Source organism: Danio aesculapii, chromosome 23 (genome assembly GCF_903798145.1).
Source record: "Danio aesculapii chromosome 23, fDanAes4.1, whole genome shotgun sequence".
NCBI classification, from domain to species: Eukaryota; Metazoa; Chordata; class Actinopteri; order Cypriniformes; family Danionidae; genus Danio; species Danio aesculapii.
The window spans coordinates 48815150-48832832 of NC_079457.1; the positions used below are offsets into that span (position 1 = coordinate 48815150).

Sequence of the window (17683 nt, forward strand, 5' to 3'; positions counted from 1 at the left end):
TCATTTAAAGAGTAAAAGAGAAAACTATTGTTTTTGTTCTTAATGACATGCACTGATAAATTAATTACTAGATTAGCAATGTGAGCTAACAACATCAACATGGCTAGATTTGATTTCATCTGTACTTTAAGCCCCGTTCAGATAACACAGTTTGGTAACACTTACTTAAAGGGGTGGTATCTAAGACTGTCATGAAACCTTTATAATCATAGCATGGCACAGGAACATGAGGGAGATTGTATGCATGCTTATAACAACAGTTATTAAGTGTCATTCGTTACCAAGACAACAAAACTTGTCATAAATCTGTCATAAACATGATCACCATCAGGGATAAGTCAGGGAGTTTGCCATTTCTCAGACGCTGTTGACACTGTTTTTCAGCGCTCATACTGAGGAATCTGGGACCCCATACCACACTCGAGGCCATTTTATCGGCTCTGGCTCCGTTTGCAACCCTCTCGCCATCAAACGTTCGACTCATTAAAGACAAACAGACGCAGCTCAACCGAGGCTTCGCTTTCCTGCAGCTCACGACTATCGTGGTAAGAAACGGCTCATTCACAGTGGTGTCATTCATTTTCAGCTTAGTCCCATTATTAATCTGGGGTCACCGCAGCGGAATGAACCGCCAACTTATCCATCATATGTTTTACGCAGCGGATGCCCTTTCAGCTGCAACCCATCAATGGAAAACACCCATACACACACTATGGACACTTTAGCATACCCAATTCACCTGTACCGGACTGTGGGGCGGCCACACGCCAACACGGGAAGAACATGCAAACTCCACACAGAAACGCCAACTGACCCAGCCAAGGCTCGAACCAGCAACCTTCTTGCTGTGAGGCGATTGTGCTACCCACTGAGCCACCGTGATGCCACAATGGTGTAAATTAACAAATTACAAACAATTCAACAGTTCCTTCAACCTGCAGTCATTACTTTTTTTATGTCTGTGATTGGCTCAGTAGTTAAGTCCTGTGATTTCCGTCCAATCAAATCACTCATAGAAAGTAAATCGCATCATACTGAACAACCTCAAGGCGTGGGCACTTTATAAATCCAGCAAACCGTTTGGAAGCACTGAAGGTGTCCAAGAAGGTGTCTAAGGGTGTACTCACACTAGACATGGTCACCTTAAACCATGCCGAAGTGTGCTTGTTCCACCTCCCTTCTCCTCCTCGGCCTGCACTCACACTGTGTTTTACCTTCCGAGCCGGAGCGCGCTTCCGTCATCGATGATGCGACTGTTGAGTTTAACAGAAGAGAAGCGCTCCCGCTCAGCGCAGTGGACATTGCTGCAGTTATATCGGTTTGCATTACTTTAGGTTGTTTGTGATGCAGTGACACACAGTCAGATCTTTTGCTGATCCAGCACTTTTGACACTCGCACATGTTCATGAAGTCATCGTGCTGCAGGTATTAGGTTTGCTGAAGGTGCAGCTGTCGTGCAGTGAGGGGTTTGTGTCTTTAATAAACTACTACAGTTCATGTTCATTAAAAAGTAAGAATGATTAATAAATCTGTATGAAACAGTCCCTTAAAAGTGATGTCTTTTCTTCAGTTTCGGGCTCAGACGCACTTTGCACTCACAGTACAAGCGTACCATGCCAAAGCCTGAATCGTGCTCAGGCAATCAGGGCCAGGGCCAGCCAACTAAACCGCTCCTGATCCCAATTCTGAGCACTCACACTTGTCAAACGAACCAGGAAACGCATCCGGGCACTGTTAGGATAGCAAAGTATGAGTGCACCCTAAATTCTTTACATGCATTGACACAAAGACTGTTTACAGACTGCATGTCACTGATGAGAAAGTGAAGGATTCCTACTGTTTGATGACTGAAATCACCTGATATTCTTAAATAATAACTAAATGCACTATATGAATGTTACCTTCACACATTCCTGCACAAACTGCATGTAAACCATCAACATTCCCCTGTTTAATGCTCACTACTCTGGAGTACTTTTATACTCTGGAGTACTTTTATACACTGGAGTACTTTTATACACTGGAGTACTTTTATACACTGGAGTACTTTTATACGCTGGAGTACTTTTATACGCTGGAGTACTTTTATAAGGGCTACTTTTTACTCATACTTTGAGTAATATTTACAACAGATCATTTTACTTGCACTGCAATTTTGGCCAAGTGTGATTTTTCTGTACTCTTTCCACCACTGCTTATTCATTTGAGAATGTATAGGGCTTTGAGGATGACAGATGCAATTGTGTTTTAATATACAGTTGGTCAGAATTATTAGCCCCCCTGTATATTTCCCCCCTCAGTTTCTGTTTAAAGGAAAGACGATTTTGTCATAATAGTTTTAATAACTCATCTCTAATAACTGATGTCTTTTCTCTTCATCATGATGACAGCACATAATATTAGACTAGATATTCTTCAAGACACTAGTATTCAGCTTAAAGTCACATTTAAAGGCTTCACTAGGGTAATTAGGGTAAAGTTAGGGTAATTAGGCAAGTCATTGTATAACAGTGGTTTATTCTGGAGACAATCCAACACTAATATTGCTGAAGGGGGCTAATAATATTGAGCTTAAAATGGCTTTAAAACTATTAAAAACTGCTTTTATTCTAGCCCAAATAAAACAAATAAGACTTTCTCCAGAAGAACAAATATTAGAGGAAATACTGTGAGAAATTCCTGAATCTGTTCAACATCATTTGGGAAATATTTGACAAAGTTCACAGGAGGGTGAATCATTTTGACTTGATCTGTATCTTTTAGGAGGCTTCACAGCTGCTGCAGATCCTCCAGGCCCTGCAGCCGCCGCTGTCTATCGATGGAAAGCTCATCTCTGTGGAGTTCGCCAAGGGCTCCAAACGGTACGAGTTTAAGCTTTTCAGATCCTGATCCTGACGTCACGGTTGTGTGACGGGAAAATATAGCAGAGCCACAGATGTGAGAGAAAGCTTCGAGAACACATTGAACTGTTGATGCGGAGAAATTAAAGGGACAGTTCACCCAAAACTGAAGATTCTGCCATCATTTACTCACCCTTAATTGTTCTAAATCTGTTAGAACAAGCACATTATATTTTAAACTATTTTTATAGCCATTAATTGTATAATTTATAATCAGACTTGATATAAACAGTCTGCAGAAACACTCTGATTGACATTCTACCTTTGTACGTGCCATCATAGGGGGAAAGCCCCGCCCACTAGTGCCCATCTCTCCCTCATTAGCATTAACAGCAGCCCTGAGTGAGAAGCAGCCGTCTGTCCATTAGCCATTAGAGTGTTTGAACTGCTGAAGATAATGTCAGCATAGACTAAGAGGATTCTAGATGTGGAGTTTTAGATGAATAGCGACGGGAGCGACATAGACTGACAGAAGACTGAACACACACTCACACTGAAGCACACCTGACCAGCACTAATACAGCTAGTCCTGTTTTACATCTACTACTATGCTGGCACACAGGCATTTGTAGCTCCTCCCTCTTTCGAAAAAGATCACGTCTCAGTTGAATTTAAAGAGACAGTCACCAAAACGCCACAATTTGGATCAAAGCCTAAAAGCTGTAAACCTGTAGCCATTGACCTCCATACTATTTGTTTTTTCTATTTTCAGCTTTCTTCGAAATATCTTCTGTTACTGTTCAACAGAATAAAGAAACTTATGAAGGTTTGGAACCTCCAGAGTGAGAGAAAATAATGATTAAATTTCAATTTTGGGTGAACTGTCCCTTTAAGAGACGACTTGGAAAATTCTCAGTTCCTCTAGATTTATGGTTTATAGTTATGTGTCGTGATTTTTTATTTATTTTGTGAACCACTGATGACATTTCTTCCAAATATAAAATCAAAATAATAACAAAGAATATGACACATTCTCAGATGAGTTTATATTTATTTTTAAACAACACAAAAGCATCTCTTTTCAATAGATTTCGATAACTTGAGTCTGTAACAGCGCGTTGGAGAAATTTTGCCCTCTCATCTTTGCAGAATTGCTGTAATTCAGCCACATTTAAAGCATTTTCTAACCTGAACCTCCTTTTTTAAGGTCATGCCACAGCATCTCAATTGGATTCATATCAGGACTTTGACTAGGCCACTCCAAAGTCTTACTTTGTTCTTCTCTTTAGCAGTTTAGTAAACCTGCTGGTGTTTTTATTCTTCAGAAGATATCTAAAAACTTCTAAATTGCAATATTTTCTTTGAAATCGGACTAAAGTCGTTAGGGTTGGGCGATGTCGACCAGTTTGGCATCGCACGATGTCTGATGTGAAACATTGCGATGGACGATGGCATCATCGTCGTAGGTGACGGTAAATTAATTATTTATGAATAATTAATTAATTCATAATGAATTAATTATTTGTAGCCTACTGTTTCAACTACCCATAACCAAATCATAAATAAATGGCATGAATAGGCAGAGTGATCTGTGTCGTTATAATGGTGTCCATTCTAAAATGCCATTTGAAAACTAAGACGAATTCATGTAAACGGGGCCTCAGTGTGTATTTTTCATGAGTGGGTAGCTGCTGCGACCAGGACGGGGCGGAAGATTGTAATACAGGCTCAGCATCGTGATATTCTATCATCTATTGACCCAACCCTAACAGTCGGCGCCGATATCTGTTTGACCTGGCTCTGGATTAAATCTAAAAATATTGTATAATATTGTGTAATATTGCCTAATATTGTAATAATAATGAAATAATATCTAATATTAATATATAATCTCTTTGTCTCTCTCTCAGTGATGTGTTTCTGACAGATGGCAGTCGTGTGAGTGTGGCCACAGTAGCGAGTACAGCTATAGCAGCAGCTCAGTGGGCGGTTTCTCAGGTACAGTGTGACATATAATATAGTATAATATAATATAATATAATGTAAAGTAATGTAATATAATATAATACAGTATAATATAATATAATATAATATAATGTAATTTAATATAATAAATATAATGTAATATAATTTAATAAATATAAAATAATATAATATGATGTAATATAATATAATATAATAAAAATATCTAATATAATAAAAAATATCTAATATAATATAATTTAATAAATATAATATAATATAATATAATATAATATAATATAATATAATAAAAATATATAATATAATAAAAAATATATAATATAATATAATATAATTTAATAAATATAATATAATATAATATAATAAATATAATGTATAATCTAATCTAATATAATATAATAAAAAATATATAATATAATAATATAATCTAATAAATATAATAAAATATAATTACATATAATATAATATAATATAATATAATATAATATAATATAATATAATGTAATGTAATGTAATATAATATAATTAGTGCTGTCAAAAGATAATCACGGTTAATCGCATCCAAAATATAAGTTCATATTTACAAAATGTGCGAGCTGTGTATATTTTTGTGTACATAAATGCATATAAAACTATATTGTAAAAAAAGCTTGTTTATATTTATATCTACGTATTTATATATAATGCAAAGCACTATAAATAATATATAGCAGTATATATACCATATAATACAAAGCACACCAGTCATGTGTATATATAAATACAGTTCATTTGTATGTTTTTGTATTCTATATACAGTATGTTTGTACATAAATAGACACAGTACATGTGATATATATTATGTAAATAATACCGTTTATCTTGTTTGACCGCACTAAATTCAATATGAAATAGCATGATGTAGTAAATATTTGGTCAATCGCTATTTCAGTTTTTCTTCTTTAGATAACTAATGAACGTTCAGTGTATGTTCTGACGGCTGCTGCACAATGCTGAGATGTTCTCATTTCTCCTTTAACACATGCTGTCAAATGTGTGTGTTTTTTAATTAAATTAATTAACAGATGAATTGAATGTGTGATTGTTTTTCCAGACGGCGGGTGGAGCTCAGAGTGGTGATTTAAGTGTTCTCCAGCAGGGGGCGGCAACATTCAGCCAAGATGGCTCTCAGAGCGGCAATGCAGAAACACAAGCTTTTAAAGGGCCAGTGACTGCATTACTGACTGCTGCTGATGGAGCAGGTATGATTACAGCGCAATAACAGGGTGTCTTAAAGAGAGTTAACAGTTGATTAATCAATTTAGAGAAATTGAAGGCCCTTAAAAAGCCTTAAAGGAGCCATGAAGTGCTTCGAAATGTGTATATTTTTATTGGATTTTTGACATAATCTCAACTGAAACATAAATAGGCATATAGTAGCTCCTCCCCCTTTAAAAAAACAGCCAATAGTGTTTGTTTTTATCACCACTCTGCCAGTGAGAGTGGTTGAGCTCAGAGGTATCAAATGAGCAGCCAATGAGAAGAAGGTGGCGGGGCATGTCAGACTCTAGAGAGCATTTGATTGGTCAGAACTGATGAGAAGCTGAAGTATGAGGTGACAGCAAAAAAATAAGTCATTGATTCATTTAGACGGAGGAGAAGAACTACAAGCTTTAGATGTTTATATCAGTTTTACATCTTCCAAATCCAAATGTTTCGGAGACACTAGATTATAGATATCCTCAAAACTAACACACTGATACTAACATGTAAGATGTTTTATTTTGATATCACAGGACCTTTAAATGCTATTTTAAAAGGTATTAAATTTGGTCTAAAGTTTGCCTGAATTCAGTCTGTGAGTATTGGCATGCTCATGAAATTGATAAAAGTCCTGCTATATTTGACATCACAATGTCATCAATAATCTGGCCGCTCACATGACCCAATCGCAAGCGTTCGTTTATGGGTTTACAAGCTGAGGAAGATCCATTTTAACATCTTATGCATCAAATATGCACCCCAAAATTTTTCTTCCTTGAGACACGATGAGTTCTTCCTTCATAATTTGCAATGTTTCCAAATTCTATTATTCATTTTTCTTACCAAATTTCTCTTACCAAACTACTTCTGACCGTGTCCTCACTAAATGGTTATAAGAGACGTGTTTAAGGGATTATATGCGACATCCTTCGTTTATTCTCTTAGGAAAGGAGAGATCTCCACTCATACTTGGAGGAAACATGTGCTTTATGCAATATAAAGCTTGAAGCATCAGAATCAGGACTCTGTATTAGTTGATCACCATGACGAGGAGTTGGTACTCAGTATCAGCTCCAAAAATCCTGATTGGAGCATCCCTACTAAACGCAGAATAAGAAACAATGAGGTCGCGTACCGAAAGATAATGAGCGTCAATCAAAAATGAAAACGTGTTTGGACAAAATGTTTGACCAGCACTGGACAAAGTGTTTCATGTGCTTGCGGTCTTTCCCCCTTCGCTCTTGTTCCCACATTTCGTGCTTGCGTTTCCAAAAGATGCAATGCGAGTTTCGTTTAAATCACCGGTGGGCTTCAACGCCATCAATGGTCCATTACTTGTGATTGACAGTTGCTCCTCTAGCCAATACTTTACGTGGGGATTTGATCTCATATACAGTTGAAATCAGCATTATTAACCCCTCATTGAATTGTTTTTTTTTTTTTTTCAATATTTCCCAGATGATGTTGAACAGATTCAGGAATTTCTCACAGTATTTCCTCTAATATTTGTTCTTCTGGAGAAAGTCTTATTTGTTTTATTTCAGCTAGAATAAAAGCAGTTTTTAATAGTTTTAAAGTCATTTTAAGCTCAATATTATTAGCCCCCTTCAGCAATATTAGTGTTGGATTGTCTCCAGAATAAACCACTGTTATACAGTGACTTGCCTAATTACCCTAACTTTACCCTAATTACCCTAGTGAAGCCTTTAAATGTCACTTTAAGCTGAAGACTAGTGTCTTGAAGAATATCTAGTCTAATATTATGTGCTGTCATCATGGCAAAGATGAAGAAATCAGTTATTAGAGTTATTAAAACTATTATGATTATAAGTGTGTTGAGAAAATCTCTCCGTTAAACAGAAATTGGGGAAAAAATAAACAGGGGGGCTAATAATTCAGAGGGTTTAATAATTCTGACTTCAACTGTATTAATAATGTTTTAGTTTAGGCACAGGCTTGTTTTTGTAGCGTCATTACACAAAAATTGTTTGCTTTAAATCACAAATGTTTTATTATTCAGTCTATTTTAGATCACCGTCTACTAATGTATGTTGAGTATTCGAAAGTGCAATTATTTCTTCAGCTTGTGATAGAGCAGATACAAAAAAATAGAGTTTGCTAAAGCCCCACATATAATATATATATATATATATATATATATATATATATATATATATATATATATATATATATATATATATATATATATATATATATATATATATATATATATATATATATATATATATATATATATATATATATATAATTTTTATTTTTTTTATTTTATTTTTTTTTGACTGGTCTAATTATTGTTTTGTAGATCTCTTTCTTCTGAACCGATCATATGGGTAGTCCGATAAATAAATTCTCTTGTGTTTCATTATACTGTTAAAATGTGGCCAGTGTTACCGGTTTAAAGTAACAATGTGGTTTTACACTCCCTGACGAAAGTCTTGTGGCCTATCCAAGTTTTAGGAACAGCAAATAATAACTGGACTTCTAGTTGATGATTTGGTGTCATAAGTGTCTTATATGAAAGGTAAAGGCCTCTAGATTACACTTATTTGAGCACAATAAAATCTGATCATGTCTTGATTATGAATGATTTGATTAGGACAGTAAGGTCTGACTCTGCTTAGACTAAAGTCTGCTCACTGAACCTTCAATAATGTCCAGTATAGAATATGTGCTCATGCTGCAGTGGAAACAGAATGAATATTGTGTCTGACTCCATCATGAGCTTGGAGGACTGCATCCATACATCTCTGACATGACTCAAATCACTGATTAATAAAGTCATCTGGAATGGCAAAGAAAGCCTTCTTGCAGGACCAAAAGACTTTTTTAAGGTAGTGTATGGAAAGAGTCTTAAAGATCTTAAAAGGTAGTGAATTTCACTCTCTGATTTCTATATATACCCTGAATAAGATCTCCTGCTAGCGTTGTCAGTGTTCTTACTGTAGTAAATGTGTGTTTAATAGCAGGAGAGACTACTGCTGCCTCCATACTGACGCTTACAGCTTCCCAAATCCAGCTTGTCTCCTCTGCACCCTCTACACTGGACCGTCAGGTACACTTCTGGATTTACTCTGTATTCAGAAGCTTATTTACTATACTTAGCACAATTTCTGCTGTATGAAATCTATTGTATAGATGTATAGATGGATGGACGGATAGATAGATGGATGGATGGGACATAGATGGATGGATGGGACAGATAGATGGAAGGATGGACATATAGATGGACGGACGGATGGATGGACAGATAGATAGATGGACGGATGGGTGGATAGAGGGATGGATGTGTAGAATGATATGTAGATGGGCTTATGGATGGATGGATGGATGGACCGATAGAGGGATATATGGATGGACAGATAGCAGGACAGATGGATGGATGGAGAGACAGATGGATGGAGGGATGGATGAATATATAGATGAGGGATCGATGTATATTGATGGACGGACAGATGGACAGTTGGATGGATGGATGAACAGGTGGATGTGTGAAAGGATGGATGTATAGATGAACGGATCAATGGATGGATGGACAGATGGATGAGTGTATAGATGGACAGATAGGTGGATGAAATGATGGACGGATGATCGATTGATGAGATGGATGAATGTATGGACGTGTAGATGGTTATATAGATGGATGGATGGATGAACGGAAAGACCGATGGATAGACGGAAGGATAGATGAACAGATGGATGGATGAATGCATGGATCAATTGACGGATAGACGAACAGATGAATGGCTAGATGGATGGATGGATAGACAAATGGATGGCGGTATGGATGGTTGGATGAACAGATAGGTGGATAGAAAGATGGATGTATGGACAGATGGACAGATGGTGGATGGATAATTGAATGGATGGACAAACAGATAGATGGATGGATGGACAGACAATATCTTCAATATTGGACAGGGGGGACAGTGTAAACATAGTTTACGTGTGTGTGTGCGTGCGTGCGTGCGTGTGTGTGTGTGTGTAAAGGCCCCCGTGGAGATCATTGGGAAGCCTCAGCCTGCAGCTTGTATCCAGCCAGCCACACCTGGAACCGCTCTGGAGTGCCAGCAGTACCGTAAGCTCCACGTTCAGCTGACCTCATGCATATTAATGAGTCTTCAGCTTCATTGAATTAAACTGCATCAACTGTTTTTCCTCATTGCTGTAGCGGATCCTGACGTGTCCACATACCAGTATGACGAGAGCTCTGGTTATTACTACGACCCTTTTACCGGCCTTTACTATGACCCAAATTCACAGGTAATGTAAAACGAGAAGAGTTAAAGGGTTAGTTCAGCCAAAAATGAAAATTAGCCCATCATTTGCGCACGCTCAAGACTTCTTGGGTGTATATGACGTCTGAGCCACCGTGCTGAGCCAACTATGCACCATTTAAAAGCTTAACATGTCTATAAACATGTGATAGTTAACACTGAGCAACTGTTATTTTTCTAATTAACAAGAAGGATTGCTTTAATTACTATTACTTTGCTACAGCAATCCACATGTACATTTTTGTAGATGTCTTTAGAGGCTAAACACAAATCAAACACCCCCAAAACTGCTCGAACTACTTCAGAATTTAATGTCTACTTTACAATTATTGTCAAAAGTATGAACAAATGTAGACCCCATAGCCAGCCTGGTGAAAGGGGTGGTTCTTTTTTTTCTCAAGAAGTGACCCTTTTTGTGATTATAGGCCTTATTTAGGCTACTATTTAATGATGAGATTTAAATACTGCATTTTAGTGACATTTTAAGCACTATTTAGCTGAAATAGATCGTCGGATGGTAATCATAACAAAAAAATAAAGTACTTTTAAATAATTCATGGATGACAACAACAGCTAAAATAGTATTCAAATTCATTTAATATTGTCAATTTAAGATTATTTAGTATTCTTAATGTGTTACTAGTGTGTTTACTTTGATAGCAGGTAGTGGATTATTTTTCATAGTCACGTTTTGTTATTTATTTAGTTTAGTGAAGGTAAGCAGTGGTGCGGAAGACTCACCTGTTTTTTATTCCTTTCACGGGAGTTGTAGGTAAGATCTGTCCATTTAAAAACAGTATAGTCAGAGACCGGCTTTCCTTAGCTGCCCTACCTGTCTGCTTGATTTTTTGTTAATGTTTTGTTTCTTTTAAACATATCATTTATGAAAATTAAAGAGTATTGAAGGAACGTCAATTTATTAATTCAATCGTCTGTGTCTTTCATATGTTCGGCTCAAACCTTGATTGTTGTTGTTATTCGAGCCAGTTTTGAGTTGTTCAATAATAAAGTCCAAGATTTAGAATAAAAGTCCCTTGTACAATAGTTTCTATATGTAAAAATAATACAGTAGCAACAGAAGACTTCACTTATATCCAGTTGTAGGTTTTCTTGCACAGCTGGATGTTGAACTCATGAAAAATAATTGTTAGCATTGGCCAAAACTAAATAGCTGAAGTCACGCTGAAGCAACACCCAACGGAGGATTCCACTTGGTCTTAAAACCTTTTTGGATGAGTTATTTTCACTATTTACGATGGTATAGCAGTAAAAATAGCACAAATGAGCTCATCTATGGGACAAATTCTGAACCTTTGTCAGTGAGGAACCCCACTCCTGGCTATGGGCCTGAAATATGGTTTATATTTCTCAAAATGTTGGGGGCGCTCTTGTATGGTCACCAATGTAAAATGAGTGTGGTCATGTCTGGTACTGCAGCCAAACTAAATCTTACTGAAAGCTTGTTTTTTTTTAACTTCAAATTTGGGAATATAATTTGTTCAGATAATTAGCTTTGATTTGATGTCAATATTAGGTTAAAACAGGTTTTGTAAACTGCATATTCTACGTAATATAATAAAATCTGCATTTATTGTTTTATTATATTCATAAACATAAAGGCGCGCCACACAACTTTAGTTTTATTTATCTATTTGAGCTACAATCTGACATGAAACCAAGCTTAAATCTGTGCACCAAAGCATTTAACATTCATTTAAGCTGAACGTGTCATTGTCCTGTTCAAAAAGGGTTGGAAACAATTGTCCAGCTTTGTACATTTTCACAAGCTTCTTCTATAAACATCCAGACGCTGCTAATGTTTTCTGTCTGTTCCTCCAGTACTACTTTAATCCCCATACGCAGCAGTACATGTATTGGGATGGGGAAAAGCGCACGTATGTTCCTGCCTCATCACAGTCTGAGGATTCTGCAGGCAATGAGCTTTCAGGAGCTCCAAACAGCAGCAAAGACAAGAAGGACAAGCCCAAGAACAAGAGCGCACAGCAGGTACATTCACACCCCATTCAAAGTAAAGGTGTTTAGTAAAGCCGCAGGAATGCTTGCATGTTGAGGTGTGCATACTACAGGGTGTCAGTGGAGCCCTAGTGTGCTGTTGGGTCATTTTCATCCACTCTGGGATGATTTTTGAGCTTTAGTTTGGCCACAGCTTTCTGTGTTTCAGCAAATTGGATGTTGTTAGGTGGCAAAATGCTTTGGAACTTCAACTCAGCAATACACTCTGGGCAAGTTTACTACACTCATTATGTTAGGGGCTGTTTTTGCCCCATTGACTTCCATTATAATCACATTCTTTGATTGTAAAGCCATGACAGCATATAATCATGCATTGTTGATTGCTGCTGGTTTTCCCTGTTGGGAAGAGGGAACATTTGTACTTTTTACTGTTGATTATCAGTTCAAGAGCAGTGTAAAAATGGTTAGTTTCTGGCTTTGTATGGAGTAAAGTGTGTGTGTGAGAAAGAGAGCGAGTGAGAAACCTTTGCACACTTCTCTTGATATGTGTGAGTAAATCAAAGCCTCCCAGAACACGGTAAACACAGTGTGTGTATTTCTGCACACTATAATCTGCTGTTTTACCCCACTGAACTTAATATAAAAGCCAGAAACTCTTCAGCACAGGCCGATCTAAAGGGTTAATACTGAAAGCTGATGTTCAACAGTAAAAATGACTAATGTTACCTCTTTCCAACAGCAAAAACCAGCAGAAATCAAGAAGGCATGACTATATGCCATCATGGCTTTGCAATCAAAAAATGTGCTTATAATGGAAGTCAATGGGGCACCAACATAACCAAAGGGGCATTCATTTGGGTGTATTGTTGAGGATATGAAAATGTTCAAAGCATTTTACCAAAATATGTGTTTGATCAACAAAACTGAAACACAGAGAAAGTTGTGACCAAATTAAGACTCAAAATCACCCCCGAGTGGATGAAAACGACCCAACAGTGCACAAGGGTTAATATAATGTGCATAGATTTGATATTGACTAGCGTTTTGGCCATGCTTGTGATAATAGACTTGTAATATTTCACACTTGTAATATAATAACATTGTTGAAATAATACCCACGTCTATAATAGCATTACATTTCCTAATTGTGTGTGTGTTTTTATCCAACATCGTTATTTTATATATTACAAAACACAAATGAGTTATGAGTATTTTAGAAGATTAAAAAAAAACATTAATTTATGAATAATATTAATTATTAATGACTGTCCTCTTGTATCTTTAAATAAAATCACTCACTATGAACTACAACTTTGCTCATACCAAGCACTGATACTGAGAGGATTTGTAAATATGCCATATCTCTGGGTTTTTTTTCAGATAGCCAAAGACATGGAGCGCTGGGCCAAGAGTCTGAACCGGCAGAAGGAGAACGGGCGCTCGTCCTCCATCGTAAACACAAACCCTCGACTGATGACCCACAGCAGAACTGATGACCGGCGGGAATCTGCCAGTGCAGACGCAGGCTACGCCGTCCTGGAGATGAAGGTTGGTGTGTTACACCTCTGACTAATGTCCGGCTCTGGGAAACAACACATGATTTCCATATGTCTAAAGTGATGGTGCGATCTTCACAGGGCGCGTTGTTGGAGAGACCACAGATCCTGATGGAGCAGATCAAACATCCTGAAGACAGAGAAGTGTGTTGTTGTTTTTGCATAACGGGTCTCCTTTAAAGTATGCGCTTGTTTTTAATTTTATTTCGCATTTGCTTTTGCTGTCTGTTGTGTTGTTCTGCTATGCTTATTTATTTAATACTTTATTTCATCTTAGTTTTGTATGTGTATTTTACCATGAAACACTGGGTTGCTACTTTAGCTTATATTAAAGCAGTGTGTGTGATGGTAAAACACACAGAAAGGCTGTAAGTCACTTTCCAAAACCTTTTAGACTTGCTGGTAACAGTCTGGAAGATCCTTTTCTTCTCTTGTCCGGAGCACACAGCGTCCATTTCTCCCAAAAAATAGCTGAAACACTGATTCATTTGAGCACGGTACACATTTCCACTGTGTGATGGTCCATCCCAGATGCCTCCGAGCCAAGAGAAGTCGACTGGGCTTCTGGACACTGTTAACATAGGGCTTCCGTTTTCCATACTGTCCCAACTTTTTCAAATTTTGGGTTGTGTGTGTGTGTGTGTGTGTGTGTGTGTGTGTGTGTGTGTGTGTGTGTGTGTGTGTGTGTGTATTTATATTTATATAAAATCTCAGTGGTTAGCTCGATCGCCTCACAGCAAGAAGGTCGCTGGTTCGAGCCCCGGCTGGATCAGTTGGCATTTCTATGTGGAGTTTGCATGCTCTCCCCGTGTTGGCGTGGGTTTCCTCTGGGTGCTCCAGTTTTCCCCACAGTCCAAACACATGCGCTATATGTGAGTTGAATGAACTAAATTGGCCGTAGTGAATGTGTGTGAAAAGAGTGTGGATGGGTGTTTCACACTACTGGGTTGCAAGGGCATCCGTTGCGTAAAACATGCTGGATAAGTTGGCGGTTCATTCCACTGTGGTGACCCCAGATTAATAAAAAAAATGCCGAAAATAAAATGAAGAATTATTATATATATACACATATATGTATGTATATGTGTGTATTGCCTCTTCTTGGTGAATCGCTGAATGCCTCCTCAGTTGTAAGTCGCTTTGGACAAAAGCGTCTGCTAAATGTCAATGTAAAATGCACAAAAAAAACTATTACAAATAAAATTACTATGTCTAAAAAAAGTTTGAAGGTAACAAAACAAAAGAAAAACGTTATTGATGTGAGTTATTGTCTGGTCAGTGTTGTCTGACAGTGCGTGTGTGTGTGTGTGTGTGTGTGTGTGTGTGCTCCTCTAGAGTCCCCCACAGGCTCAGACTGTGCTGACAGGCTGCAGTATAGAGACGGACAGTGAGGACGAGTGCTCAGAGAAGCAGGAGCGTCTGACAGACTGGTGTAAACTGGCCTGTCTGCTGTGCCGGAGACAGTTCCCCAGTAAAGAGGCTCTGATCCGACACCAGCAGCTGTCTGAGCTGCACAGAGTGAGTGAAGATTCTCACATCTGCTCAACATCTGACCTCTGGCACATCCACCAACATTGATGATCTTTTTCAGTGTTTGATAAATGAGCTCAGCGTTTCTCTATCCTGATTATTAACTTTGCTCTTGGTTTGTGTATGCTGTGTAGGATGTACTAAACTGACGTCACATAATAATAATACAGTATATTCCTATTGTTATCTGTGTTTATGTACGTGCAGCAAAACCTGGAGCAGAGGAGATCCAGACCGTCAGCGTCAAACACACAAGAGGGATCAGAAACTGAGGTGATCGAGCTAGCTCTTCAACACGTGATCAAAGACTAGAGGAAAGCTCATGTGTGTGTTTTAGTGCTGGGCAAAGATTAATCATAAAATAAGTGTGTGTACTGTGTGTGTTGACTCGAGGCAGCAGGCTGAGTGCTTTAGTGTAACCACCAGTTCTGATATACAGCCATATTGCACTACTACGAGTGTAATATTGTGTTTATACAACAGTTCGACGGCATAATCATGTGTATACAAAGAAAATCAAATGTGGAGAGTCTCAAAAATCCTTTTGTATGAGGATCTACTTTCTTACACCATTCATTCACATCTGCAGCTGACGTCAGAACAGCAGACATCATTGCTACTTCACGAAACGTCGCTTTAGAGCTTGTGTTGAATGATACTCTAGCGTAATGTCTAAAGTGATGACAGAACAGCTGATTCTGCTCACATTTTAAGATTATAAGGCTGAACAGCATGAAATGCCATCAGTCTACAGAGATTTTCCAGTGTTTCTCTGCTGCAATCAGGAGATCACAATAATTAACCCTGAAAAAGCCAAAGCAAACACTAGCAGATTACTGTGGTATAAAAACAGCACTACATCATACAAAGAGAGAGAGATCGACTTAGAGTGTCACTTACCTGTTTAATAATGATTTGATCAGCTGTAGTTTGAAATTCACGCTGAGTTTTTCCTCCCGAACCAGACAATATAAATACATATTTGACACTTTAAGTATTGACCTCTGGATGGCGCTCTTTCTTTCTTTCTTTCTTTCAGCTGAAATACAGGGATCGAGCAGCAGAGAGGAGAGAGAAAGGGATCGTCCCACAACAACCAGATGCAAAAAAGAGGAGGATCAGCCCTGTGTGAGTCAGTCCTCCAGGTTTCCTCCAGGTGCTCCGGTTTCCCCCCACAGTCCAAACACATGCGCTATAGGCGAATTGATGATCTAAATTGGCCGTAGTGTATGAGTGTGTGTGTGTGAATGAGTGTGTATGGGTGTTTTCCCAGTACTGGGTTGCAGCTGGAAGGGCATCCACTGTGTAAAACATATGCTGGAATAGTTGTCGGTTCATTCCGCTGTGGCGACCCCTGCTAAATAAGGGACTGAGCTGAAGGAAAATGAATGAAAGAAAATCTTTTTTGTTTTCAGTGTATAATAATAATAACGTGTTGTGTTTTGCTCTTGCCTGTGATCAGCAGCGCCGCTGGATTTCAGATGCTTCCCGGAAGGACCGAAAAAGGCTTTTTCATCCGTAACGTCCCGGTGGAATAATGGAGATCATCATCATATCTGGACCGTCTTCACTAACAAATCAAGCAGATTTACTAATATGGTGCAAAACAGCAACAATACAGCAGAGAGACCCTCATCAGGACATTTACACATATTCAGTTATATATATATATATATATATATATATATATATATATATATATATATATATATATATATATGTTTATATTCAGGTTGATTTAAAGGGAGAGTTCACTTAATAATGAAAATGTACTCACTATTTACTCACTTTCAAGTGGTTTTAAATCTTTATGAGTTCTGTTGAACACGAATGAAGATATTCTGAAGAATGCTGGAAACCGGTAACCATTGACTTGCATGGTAGAAAAAAATACAATGGAAGTCAATGGTTACCGGTTTTCAGCATTCTACAGAATATCTTCTTTTGTGTTTTAACAGAATAAAGAGACTCTTAAAGGTTTGAAACAAGTGGAATATGAGTAAATATTGACATAATTGTCATTATTGGGTGACTATTCCTTTAAGAAACCCCCTCAGGACTCTGAGACATAAACGAAAAAGCTATTGCTAGCACACAGTTACTGTAATTATTAGCATTATTGTTGTGTAGCCCGTCGTCCGCTTCCCAGAAACATTGTCCACATTTGTAGATGGCGTGAAGTTATGCAAAATAATTCTGGGAAGAAAATGATGTCAGGATTGAAAACGGAGATACGCTGCATTAAATGCTTTTACACTTAGTT

The 17683-nt window shown here is 37.7% G+C and overlaps 1 protein-coding gene across 5 annotated transcripts in view; it reads left to right on the forward strand.

The window, feature by feature from the left end:
• The window catches only part of rbm10 (RNA binding motif protein 10), a 33942-nt gene extending 16848 nt beyond the window's left edge, over positions 1 to 17094 (forward strand). For 2 of the 5 annotated variants that reach the window (XM_056449442.1, XM_056449445.1), the window contains 14 exons: positions 385 to 545; positions 2764 to 2861; positions 4751 to 4838; positions 5917 to 6064; positions 9050 to 9138; positions 10074 to 10161; positions 10255 to 10346; positions 12200 to 12367; positions 13715 to 13882; positions 13972 to 14034; positions 15226 to 15408; positions 15628 to 15693; positions 16460 to 16548; positions 16883 to 17094. In XM_056449442.1, coding sequence (XP_056305417.1) covers positions 385 to 545; positions 2764 to 2861; positions 4751 to 4838; positions 5917 to 6064; positions 9050 to 9138; positions 10074 to 10161; positions 10255 to 10346; positions 12200 to 12367; positions 13715 to 13882; positions 13972 to 14034; positions 15226 to 15408; positions 15628 to 15693; positions 16460 to 16548; positions 16883 to 16958 — 1577 coding nt within the window. In that variant the 3' untranslated portion in view covers positions 16959 to 17094. Of the gene's footprint in view, positions 1 to 384; positions 546 to 2763; positions 2862 to 4750; positions 4839 to 5916; positions 6065 to 9049; positions 9139 to 10073; positions 10162 to 10254; positions 10347 to 12199; positions 12368 to 13714; positions 13883 to 13971; positions 14035 to 14299; positions 14563 to 15225; positions 15409 to 15627; positions 15694 to 16459; positions 16549 to 16882 lie in introns of those variants that run through there. The other 3 variants (XM_056449443.1, XM_056449444.1, XM_056449446.1) reach the window with 3 other exon arrangements.
• The last annotated feature ends 589 nt before the right edge of the window (positions 17095 to 17683 follow it).